General features: G+C 34.7%; 1 protein-coding gene across 6 annotated transcripts in view; it reads left to right on the forward strand.

Annotated features, from left to right (window-relative positions):
• CDIN1 (CDAN1 interacting nuclease 1) overlaps positions 1–11,763 on the forward strand; it is a 124,775-nt gene that overhangs the window by 21,097 nt on the left and 91,915 nt on the right. For 5 of the 6 annotated variants that reach the window (XM_039378314.1, XM_039378315.1, XM_039378313.1 and 2 more), the window contains exons 2-4: positions 4,819–4,864; positions 5,720–5,784; positions 9,018–9,078. The exons of the other annotated variant lie outside the window; for it this stretch is intronic. In XM_039378314.1, coding sequence (XP_039234248.1) covers positions 4,819–4,864; positions 5,720–5,784; positions 9,018–9,078 — 172 coding nt within the window. The remainder of the gene's footprint in view (positions 1–4,818; positions 4,865–5,719; positions 5,785–9,017; positions 9,079–11,763) is intronic. 6 annotated transcript variants of the gene reach the window in all.

Here is an 11,763-nt window from a genome sequence, read left to right on the forward strand (position 1 = left end):
AAAATGAGAGACTCTTGCTGTCTACTTATCATAAAGGATATGACTAGCACTACATACTCGCTCTGGAGACTGAAAGAAAAGAGACAGCTTCTCCCACTACATGAATTTCTACTTTCCAGAGGAGGTTTGACACTGCTGCTTTGGGATTTTACATGTAAGAACTTCTGAATTTTGGAAACACAGAACACAGCTTGTGCCCCTACACTCAGTTTCTTAACCCATATATTTATCATTTGGTGAAATGTTCCATTTTGTGAAAAGAAAGCAATGAAGCTATTCTGTTTAACATATTTGTCTCATAATGGACTTTGCTTTGCCCCTGCTTGTCTACACTTTTGTGAATAATTCTGGATTAAATACTGCAGTTTATATTTACTCTTAATTTATTCTTTTTGCAAATCTCTCTAGATACTCTTCCTTTGTGCCATGGTAAAATACATTAAATATAAAGCTGTGTTTTTACTCTTTCTATTTTAGGCAACAAGTGTGGAGTTAAAGATGAGGGAAATGAAACTCATTAAAAAAAAATAGATGAAATGAGTGGAAACTTGGTTTTGCACCTAAAACTTCATATTTTCAGTAATCTCAGAAAATAAAGTAAAAAAACTGTAAATTTTATCTTATCCCTAAGGAATTAATTATTTGCAAGGGCTGATAATATAACATTTGCAGAATTTGTTATGTTTGGATTTTCTCCTGGTGAGGCTGAAGTAGCAAATATTAAGTTGGACAGCTCTCCAAATCTTGGCTAGATCTGCAGCCCTGCTTTGTTGAGATGGTGATCTGATCCAATAAAATTGTTTTCATCATTACTAGCTGGATCTTAGCCAGTTTTATATCAACTCTAGTTATGAAGCACTAATCTGCTTATATAAACTACTAACTTATCTGTTACTACTTTATATATGAACACTCACTGCAAACCAGAACATTTCTGAAAAACTCTCCAGGGATTATAGCATTCCTCCTCTACCAAATTCTGGGATTCATTAGAAGAGAATGGTCTAAATATTATTCTTAAATATTAAATGATCAGAAAGCATATTCTTTTTTCAGCACCAGACTTGCAGTTGTCTTTTTAGCTTGATTGATCTCTAAATTCTTAGAGATAATTTCTCTTATCACTTGTTCTGGACTGATTTTGACTTGGGCATCCCATTTTAAATGTGGGGTTTGTATATTACAGATCTTTTTGAGATCTGTAATACTTTTCCCCTTTTTTATTACAAGTAAATTTTTTTATCTTTATATCACTTGGGACCTAGAAATTACACTCCATTTTTTTTAAATAAAAGTTATTTATCTCTAAAAACATAGGCATTTTGAGGCAGATTTTAGATTTCACAGTTTTCTGCCCAAATCCAGTTATGTATTGACAAGACTACAAAGTACATCAGGCATTCAGATGGAAGTATGCCACTGACATCAACACAGAATAACAAAAGGTAAATTGATTCATTATGGATGCCAGTGTACATGAAAAAGAGGATATCTGAAGAGTGAGGCTCGTTGCTTTGAACAGAGCTCTGGGAGTTAGATTCATTACCATCTAGAATTGCGGAAGAAAATGTTTCCACAAAGTGATCACTACAGAATTCAAGGGGAAAATTTGCCTATTTTCCAGAAAATAGATTTGCTTCTACAAGAGGGGTAACAAGTTAATTTATTAATTATTTTAACTAGATAGTACTCAGCATTATGAGTTTGGGGTTTTTTGTTGTATCAGAAAATCAGCAAATCTGTACCTTGGCTCTAACAGTTGTTTCTCAACAAAAGAGCTTGCTTGACACAAACATGTCTGTATATCCCTAGCCTTGAAGTAAGCCATGAGGCTTACTATAAAGTTTATTCCATGGAAGGCACTCAAATGTTATTTTGAATAAGAAGTATTTTCAGTGTTAGGTTTGTTTTCCTGAATAGCTCGGCTATATTCACTTGTCTGCTCATTTGTTGCTTTGAAATCCTGTATAGAAGGATCAGAGGATGGATGGAGCCTGGCTGCTTTTGTAGAAGTCATGATAGCTTCCATGGTAGTATCCCTGCTGTCTGTATTAGCAGTTGTGATCATGCTGTCTTGCTATACAAATGCATGTTCATGATTTCTGTCCACTCTCCAAGCACATAATACTGCCTTTTTCAGTCCTTTCTGAAACCATGACGTTTCACTGTTCACTCAATGGCACCTTGCAATAGGTGCTCCAGCTGTGTCTTGAGGAGCTATTTAATTTTGCCCAAAAGTTGTGTCAATGGAATTGTAGCAAGAAAACACTGTCAGATAAGTGGTTTTAGTGTTTAAGACAGGAACTATGTTAACCAGAAGAAATATGGAAGCAACCATGTGAAGATATAAATCCACTTCTCCTGGGAAAGGAGAAAGATCATTTGGTAGTAAGGCTTGAAATTTTTTGAATAGTGTTACTGAAATAATTCTCTTTGCCACAGTGGTAAAGTTTCTGTGCTGCAGTCCAGTATATAGCCAACTTGCACTGTTATTGGAATGATTTTTTTTAGTATTCGTGCTGAGTCCTAAATTATCTGAAGAGTTGGAAGCATCAGAGAAGAGTGTTGAACTAAGAGAAAGTAGAGGGTCAAAATCCAAGGACCCCAAGGGGTGAAATAAAATGGACAAGAATCATAGAAACATATAGTTGTGAAAAGACCTTCAAGATCATCAAGTCCAACCATTAACCTAGCACTGCCAAGTCCACCACTAAGTCATGAGTGTAAAAGGAGTGATAATGGTCTTAATTCTTTTTGATATGTCAGTGGGTTTAACAGAATAATGGTACAATAAAAGCAGTTATCATACAAGGAATAATCTAAAACCACAAAAATTATATCAGTGAGAGAGAACTCGAACCAGAAATCTGGTCAAATGCCGTCCTGTTTTGTTTTTTTCCACATCTTTCTCTAAATTCAGTTCTGCCACTATGACCATGTGAAATCTGCAAGATAAGAGCCATTAGGGGGCCATATGATTCCAACTTATTTATAGCCTGCAGGGTTGGGGGTTTTTTAAATCAACTTGAAATATCTTAGCTTTCTGTATGTGTATAGCCTGTGTAAGTATATAGTCTTAATTAATTTCCTTTGTTCAACTTCTAATGATTATATGTGCATGTTGAAGATTGTCATAAGTGGATGCTACACCATTTGGGTAGGCATTGTGGTACGTAGCACCTGACCTATGTGTTACATTATGTATATTTAAGTAAATATTTATCTAAATAATACTTATTTTGATAAAATATTTAAATTCTTTATTATATTGTAATTACTTTTGTCTGTAATTCATTAATTTAATAAATCTGTGTTTTAGTCAGTTTCTGTTGCTATAATTTTTTTACAGCTGTAACATTCAGTCTCGGTGAGTACTCAGGGTGAACATTCCCATGTGTAAAATACCAAAGATCAAGGCTTACCTTACTGCTGTCACGCAGATGCTGCACTGGGCAGACAAGCTCCAAATACAGAGTTATGGCAAAGATGTTGGAAGCTCAGCTATGGATAAGACAAACTAGTAAGGTCTTTATATAGCGCTGCATTAATCTACACTTTGTTCCTGATTCTTCAGCTGTTTGGTTTAGAGGTAACTTTATATCGTCCTGCATATACATACTGTCTGTTTAAACCTGAACAAACGATTTGTGCCTCTATTCCCTTTTGAAAGTGGGAGTAAGAGTTCCCTATCTTAAATTAGAATTTCTGAAGTATGGAAATTGGAAGAAGAGTCATTTAAGTATGGGGAGAACATGTATGTTTAATGAAAATACGATGTGGTACAGGTGTTACAGGTACATACAAGAAAACTGAAAGAAGATTTAAACATTGCGGAGTCTTTGAACTGCCTATGCTATGCCTTAGTATGTAGGTTCCTGAAAGGAAAAAATGTTAATTATTCATAATGCTTTGCTGTACCATAAAACTCGATTTATTGAGACTATAATTTGTTCAAGTTGCATGTAGTAGGAAAATATATCAGGAGTAATTAATTGTATTCAGGATGTGATGAGGTAGATATATCCACAGAGGACAATTGAAAACAGTAGTGGTGTGGTATTGATTGCCTTTCAGAGGGAAAAAAAAATCTTGTCTCGTTTCTAAATGTTAACAATTCAGAGAGAAAAATTCCCACTTGGGAAGAATGCTTTCCAGGTTGCTTCATTGCCAGGTGTTTGACATTGAGTGGAGCCTTAGATGAATGAAGCTTATGGCAGCTTTTGGAAATGACCGACTCAGGGGAATCTCAGCTTCCTGCTGTGAAAGTTTCTATTTTCAAAGCACATCACTTTCAGTGGGAATGTTCCACTGGTCCCATATGCTACTTCTGATAGAGGGGAAGTTTTTAACCTGAATATGAGAAAGCTACTGAAGAGGTTCCCTTGCTGCTAACAAAATGAATTTCAATATGTTGCCAAAGAATAAGCAGCACATTCCCAACTGCTGATGGAATTTAACTCCCATCAATTATTAATGGAAATTTTGCTTTAATTTCCTTTTTGTCCTGTTGCCTTTTAGCTCCACTACCTTCTTCTGATAGGACTTCTGGGTTCTGAACCTGCAAAAGGAATCACCCAGACAATGTTAGTTTGCTTTGAAACTCTCGCTATATTTTCCTTCCATCCCTCATACACTCTCTCCTTGACCTAGCAGCAGGAAGCCTTTGTCTGAGGTGTTCATCTGGAACAACTTTTCCACACTTGTTTTCATGTTCTGTTAGATTACAGGGCAGCAGGCCTACCTTTGAAGCTCCCTTCTCTTTTGTTTCTTTGCAGTGCACTCCAGTAATTAACTTTGTCCTTCTTTTATTTGTTCCAGTCAATCGCAGTCCACTCTGCTGAGCATCTTCTCCCAGGAGTACCAGGTTAGAAGTTTTCTCCTTTGTGAGGGTTGACAGGTGCCTAATTGAATGATGAATGTCCCTTTATTTCTTTGTAATTGAACTGCCAGCTTTCTGATTGGTTTGGAGGATGTTCCTTTTTCCACATCAAGCACCGCCTGAGTCTCAGTGGATGGCTGCCAAGCCTACCCATCCATCTGTCTAATAACATCTAGCCTTTGCTTATTTGGTGGACCTGTAATAAATTATGCTAAACCATTATTATTCTGACAATAATAATTTCCCTGTGTTGCGTGGTTCCATGTGCTAAATGTTTGCTGACTTGCACTGTCAGTGCTGCTTTCCATTGCTGACAGAGATGATGATAAATGACCATTGCCGGAGTGGCAGAAGGCAAGAGAGGCAGAAAATGGAGTCATTTATCATGAGATGACAGGTGTCAGTCAAGTGGCAAGTCTCTATGGAATTACTTTTTGTAGTTTTTTTAAATAAGTTGTTTTTAAGCAATGTTTTTCCTGGTTAAAAATGCCAATTGAATTGTAGAACTAGAGTACACCAGACTTAGATGGAATTGAATTGGGGAAAATTACAACAAAGGTTGAAAGAGACAACAAGGATTTTTTTGCCCTCTGCAGCCTTCAGTAAACTTATTTAGATTCAATTATTGTGACCTTATTGGCTTTTACATATGGTACATTGCAGTACAGTCTGAAGACGTTCAATTCAATAGGTAGATTGAATGTCATTTCTGTACAGAATCTAAAACCACGGTTCACATATATCAAAGTGTAGCCAAGGACTGTGTGTTTGCGCAGTCATGATTTCTGTGTTTTGAACTATGATATGTTTGTAAAACTCTTTGTTTTTTTGTTTTTCTAGAAACAAATCAAAAGAACACATGCCAAGCACCACACTGCTGAAGCTATTGAAACTTACTACCAAAGGTATGACCTCCTCACCCCAGTTAAGACTGTCATCATAGCTACTATTTGTTATGGCAGTTATGAGTAAATTACCTTATGAAGCTAATTTTCTATAAAAATAAATTAAGAATTTGGGATGAGGAATACAGAATGGTTCACCTGAAAATGTTTTTCACTGAAAATGCAGAAATTTTTCAGTATTTGGTCATTTTGATTAAGAAGGAATTTACTTTCCTGGCTCTAAGTCGGAATAAGCAAATATTTTTTTACAGAGTATGTGATAGCATTTATTATGTATTGCCTATAATTTGTAATTGTAGGATTTCTGTGTCAAGACTAATATTGATGACAGCTTCCTTACAGCTAGAGAGCTCGTTTTGTTACTGTTGCTTGTACTTTTAGAACAATGTTTTTGTTACATTACAAAAAGTTACATATTCATGTACTGTCATTTAAAGCACTAATTTTTAAATCACTCCTGTTTTATCAACAGAAGTGTCAGAAATAGTTTTTAAGGGAGGATGAAAACCTTTATGTCATTTTACAATATTTTACAATTGTGTGCATCTTAAGCTAATAAATTGTGTTTGCTACACCTTATAGTTTGTCTGTTAGTTCTGTAGGCTTTACTAAAAATATTGCAATGACATAATTGGGACATACTCATAACAGGTAAAGATATGCAATTAAAATATTACTTTGTAGACTGACATATCTGAGGAGCATGCATGGCAAGTGAATTCATACTTGTGATTATAGATGTCTGATATTCATTCTTAGTATTAATCTGTGTGAATCAGGAAATAAACAAAAAGCCTTCATTTGTAAACAAATAACTGTGCTTCTGCCAGAGTCACATATTTAAAATCCAACCACAGCCTGATCATATCAGACAGTGGTTTAGAATATCTAGTGTGAAGTGTGCTGTTTTTTGGGGCATTTGGTTTTCTTTTTTTAGTAGTTGCACTGTTCTGTAAAAATTTGCACTGGATCACATCACACTTTTCCTAGGTTTGATTCTTGTTTAGGAAGACTATTGGCTTAAAATTTTGTTGTGTTAATAACCATGTATATACAATATTGTTTTTAATTATTTTTCACTAGCGCAGTTTCAGTGAAGTGGTCTGTGTTAATTGTAACTGTTGTGCAAATAATCCTTTTCTTTAGCATACGTGTAAATCACTAGTTCCAGCAACTTCAACCTGAAACATGGGACCAAATTCTGCTTTATGCAAAGCAGCAGTTTTGTTGGTGTCAATAGGGTTGTAGGTATGATTAAGTTCGTCTCACATCAGGTTGGAGGATTTGGTCTCCTGTCCTCTTCTGTAGTCTGAAGTATGATAGCAGTACATAACTAATGCATTATGTATGAAGCTATGTGGTGGTAGTAGGGAAAATCATTCTTTACACTATTTCTGAGTATTTCATATTGCAGGTGCATTAACATGGCCAAATAAAATGCACATGTTTTAAAATCAGAGATGCTCTGGTTAATAGTTAGAAAACTCATCTCAATCCTGTTTTAGTAGATTTACTGTGTAGAGTGTTTAGTAAGCTACAGAGGCAGACGACTTGAGAGAGAAGCCACTTTGAAATGCTTCAGACGTAAACATGACAAACACGTCCTCTACTCTTCTGTAGCATCCATTTTACTGCTGTAAACCCCGGTCTGTGTGCTATGCTCCCTGCTATTTCTGCCAACATACAAGCAGATAATTGTGCTGTCATTGCTTTCTTAGGTCAGAAACTACCAGTTTTTGAAAGTAGCCATTTCCAGTGGTCCCTGTTAGGAGCAAGTAAAACAGTTGAGTAGAGTACTTTTTGCTGCCCTGCTGAGACTTACTACTCTGAAATTTAGGCAAACACAAAGACAAATTACAAGAAGGATCAGAAAGTTTTCACAACAGTATTGCCATCAGCATGTGAGACCTGTTAGTCCATAATGGAGTTGCCAGTAGCATTAGAAATATCTGACAGAAAATTACTTCATCGTCAACTGTAGTTTTGCTGTTCAATCATCTAGATGCATGTTTTAGAACATTAATCTCAAATGAAGGTTCCTGGTTAGGTATTTTGTTTATGATCTCTCCTTTTCTTTTTCTGTTATAAATTTTCAGTGTATAAACATCCATAAGGCATCTTGTTTTATGGTTTTTTTAGTGTAGAACTGAAATAGGTTACAGCAAAAAGTTTTTTCCAATTCTGTTATTCATTAAACCTCAGAATAACTTGCAAGCAAAAAGTCCTCTATCTGATCTTATGCAAAGAGGTTTTATAAAGGTGTTACACCCATTCCACAGAAAGGTAAAATGAAAGAATTTTAATGTCTATAACTAATGAGCAGAAGAGTGTCTTCTGATGGATAGATAATGATAGAGCTGGAAAGGCTGTGGCCTTCTAATGATGTCAGTATTGAAGTGCTATGCGAATACAGATAGGATAAATGAGCAGGTTCAGATATTGGTAACTATTGTTCTTTTCCACATGGCTGCAAAGCACAAAGTGGCTTCCAATATCATAGCTTCTTCCCATCAGCTCTTGAACACAGGTTTTAGGCATTATCAAAATGTAAACATCAGGCAGTGAAAGTAAGAAGGGAGGAAGGCGATATTGTGTGAAGTGATGGTCAGAAACATCACTGTGTAATACCCTTAACCAGAAACATTAAGCCTTTGCCGCTGATAGGATAATGACTTTCTATCAACCTTTCTGGGTCCAAAATGTTTCTTTTTGGTTTTGGAATATTAATTTAATTGTTAGACTCTGATTTCACTCAAGTAAACCTTTAGTATTTAAACTACTGCCCAATTGATAAAATCTGGATTAAATTTGAGAAATATTTTTTTGTACATAGCAGTGAATTGAATAAGGTATACAGTGCACCTTCATAATTGAAGGTCACGTGAAACCAAAAATCTTTACTGTGAATAGTAGAGGTTTATTTGTCTGTGATGCATCTTAAAGTAGTACAGATACAGTTAATTTGTATGTCATTAAGCCGCAATTTTTTTAATTTCGTGATTTATTGTGTTTTTTATGAGTGACTTCATTGAGATTGAAAGATATTACAGCTGAATAGAACAGGAGACAACCCTGGACAGTTAGTGATGTCTTAAAATACTTATTTCTTAAAAGATTTCCCATTAAGTACTGGAGTATTTTCCCCCAAATGAAAGAGATTCACAGGGGATGCTGACATGTATAAACTGGCCTTTTCTTGCCACTGCAAAATTATCTGGCTTTGTCTTGTCTAGGTACCTGAATGGGGTGATGAAAAATGCAGCTGCCCCTGTGTTACTGGAGCTGGCCAATGAGGTAATCATCTTTACATTTTTCTTTAATCTTCTGGTGTAAAACCTAAGGGGCATATCTACAGTGACTTCAGTGAGAAATGTAATTAACCTAAAAAAATGGTTTCAAGGCACATTAGACATTTAAAATGGTTCCCCAGTCTGTTAGTACTTACAATAATTAGACAAAAAGCCCCATTTATTAATAAATCAGTTAATGTAATTAGTCTCTTAACTTGAAGGCGAATGTGTAAGATACTCTGAATTTGTATTTTGATGGAAATTTCAGACAGACCATAGATCTTTAATGCATAAACTTACTAAAAATTCTCACATTGATTAGATGGAGTTGTATCAGTTTTCCTTATATTTGATTCCTTGTTTTTAATAACAAAACCCATCGAAAATATTACTTTTTTTTTTAATAGGAAGGGTTAGAACAGATAATTTTCCTGACTCCATTTATTTCTGTTCATATGGAATAGAGGATGGCTAATGAAAACTGCTTAATATAAAGCAATTAAGCAGAATAAATTCCTCCGTGTATGAAAAGTTCTATATAGTTGCCATTAAAGACTTTACAAATTTATGGATGCTGTTTATTAACTAGAATATGAATTTGCCTTGGGATACAAGGTGTTATTTGCATTAAAAACTGCTGTCTAAAGCACTTCCTTAAAGAACAGGTTAAAAGTTTGAAAGAATGCCAAGGAATTTCCTAGAAAAAAATTGATGAAATATCTACCCTTTAAACTCTAAAATATTTATTTACAAAATATAACAATACAATAGCTGATACTCCCAGGAACTGCTTATGCAACCCTCAAAGGGATAGAATGAAATGTATGCTGTTTTCTGTTGCATTTTAATGGAAAATGTAAGAAGGAAGCAGAAAATGAATATTTGCATTAAAAATGATATGGCACTAGGAACATTAGGTGTTGCAATAGCAGCAAGTTCTACATGTTACATTAGTAAAAAAGAATGGTTTTTCTCTCATGTACATTGCTGCAGCCAGCAAATGAGGGATTACCTCTCAATTATTATAAGGTTTTAATGGTCTGTGAAGTGTCTTCGTAACCTGATCATACAGTTAGCATAGAATAAAGGATTTATTTCATATTAGTGGTAATGTGTAGCTTCTTACCATCTCTGGAAAAGACAAGTCTTGAAGAACTGAAAATAGAATATACTTTACATAAATAAGTACATTCTTACTACGAATTTAGGTAAACAACCCGATTCATGATATATCGCACCCATATTATATGGGAACTGTCATAAAAATATTTCAAGCACAAAGTAATATATCTGTTACTGGTTCTTTGTATATTTTTCCCATTGATTTAGAGATGATGCATGTAATTTCTGACTCTAGTGAGCATATCTTTGTTTATATTACACTAATGCATTTTTTCAATTCAGATCAAAGAAATCTGCAGTTCAGAAATAAATAAAAATTAAGAGAAAGGCAAGATATACAAAGAACTTAGCTACTTCTGGTTTCATAGTAGTAGGTATGTAAGAAAGGCAATGCATTTTGTGACTGCTGCCTAATACATTAGGGAAATGTGGCAATAACCAGCACTAGATTACTGCTTCCAAACAATCAAGCTGCCATTTTTATATGATAGTTAATATTTAAATGACATACTCTTGCATCTGCTGACAATTGATGTAATGGTAATACTTTATGAGTCAATATATATTTAATCAGTGGAAACTGTAAAAATTGATGAGAAATATATAACATAGGTGCATTACAGTGTGTAGCAACTCTGTTAAATAGGAAAAGCTCCATATTATTATCTTTCAGGGTTGTTTTTTGAGGGTTTATCAAACTACTTTTAATTTTTTTTTTAAATATTTTCCAACCCTTCATATTGTGTATGTAGTACAAAAGGATTAAAATAAATTTCATTTTTTGTTAGAAATAATAACATTAGTCACTGTTCTCTTCATACAAATATTTTCAAGTGAGATTTGAAGCACTATGAATTTTACTTACATACTAAATTCTGACATGAAGCATGATGGCCCTATTTCAAAGAAAGATGGACACATGATTAATATGAAAATTAGGGCGATGCAAGTACCTGAACTAATAAGGTAGTCCTTATTCAGGCTGGACTACCTTCAGTAATTTCACCATTTTTCATGTGTCAGGTCTGATGTGGGTTACAGAAATAAGCAGCTCTGTGGAAAGCATTTCTCTCTACTTGGGGAATTTAAGGCCATCCAAGTACATACGTATTTGGAAAAATATGTATGCACAAATGAAGCCACCTTTTTTGGTCTAGTTACTAAATCAAGATAAATTTTTTGCACTAATATTGAACTTGAAAAGATGTCAAGAAAAATTCACTGTGACAATGTGTGAGCAGCGTTTACTGTCTCATAGTTAAAATTCTGGTTCAATAAAGCAGTATTTTAATGGTATCCAAAAAGCTATTGTAATTTCAGGTGCAACTAGGCCATAGATTTTTCATGCATATAAAAGCAGTTGAAATGGAGGAATAGCTTTGTTAAAAATGAAAATATAATCTCTTAAGAAATTATGACCAAGCCCAACACATCTGCTAGAGATATTGATGCAAAAGATATGTGGTATCACTTGATGGGTACCACATGTACTGAGTATTTGTAGCAAAGGATCACCACTTCTTTTCCTTGGTAGGTAACCTTGTAAAAGGGATTTCGCTGTCATCTT

This window comes from Pipra filicauda, unplaced genomic scaffold (genome assembly GCF_003945595.2).
Source record: "Pipra filicauda isolate LSUMZ 115617 unplaced genomic scaffold, ASM394559v2 scaffold134_size1991817_pilon, whole genome shotgun sequence".
NCBI classification, from domain to species: domain Eukaryota; kingdom Metazoa; phylum Chordata; class Aves; order Passeriformes; family Pipridae; genus Pipra; species Pipra filicauda.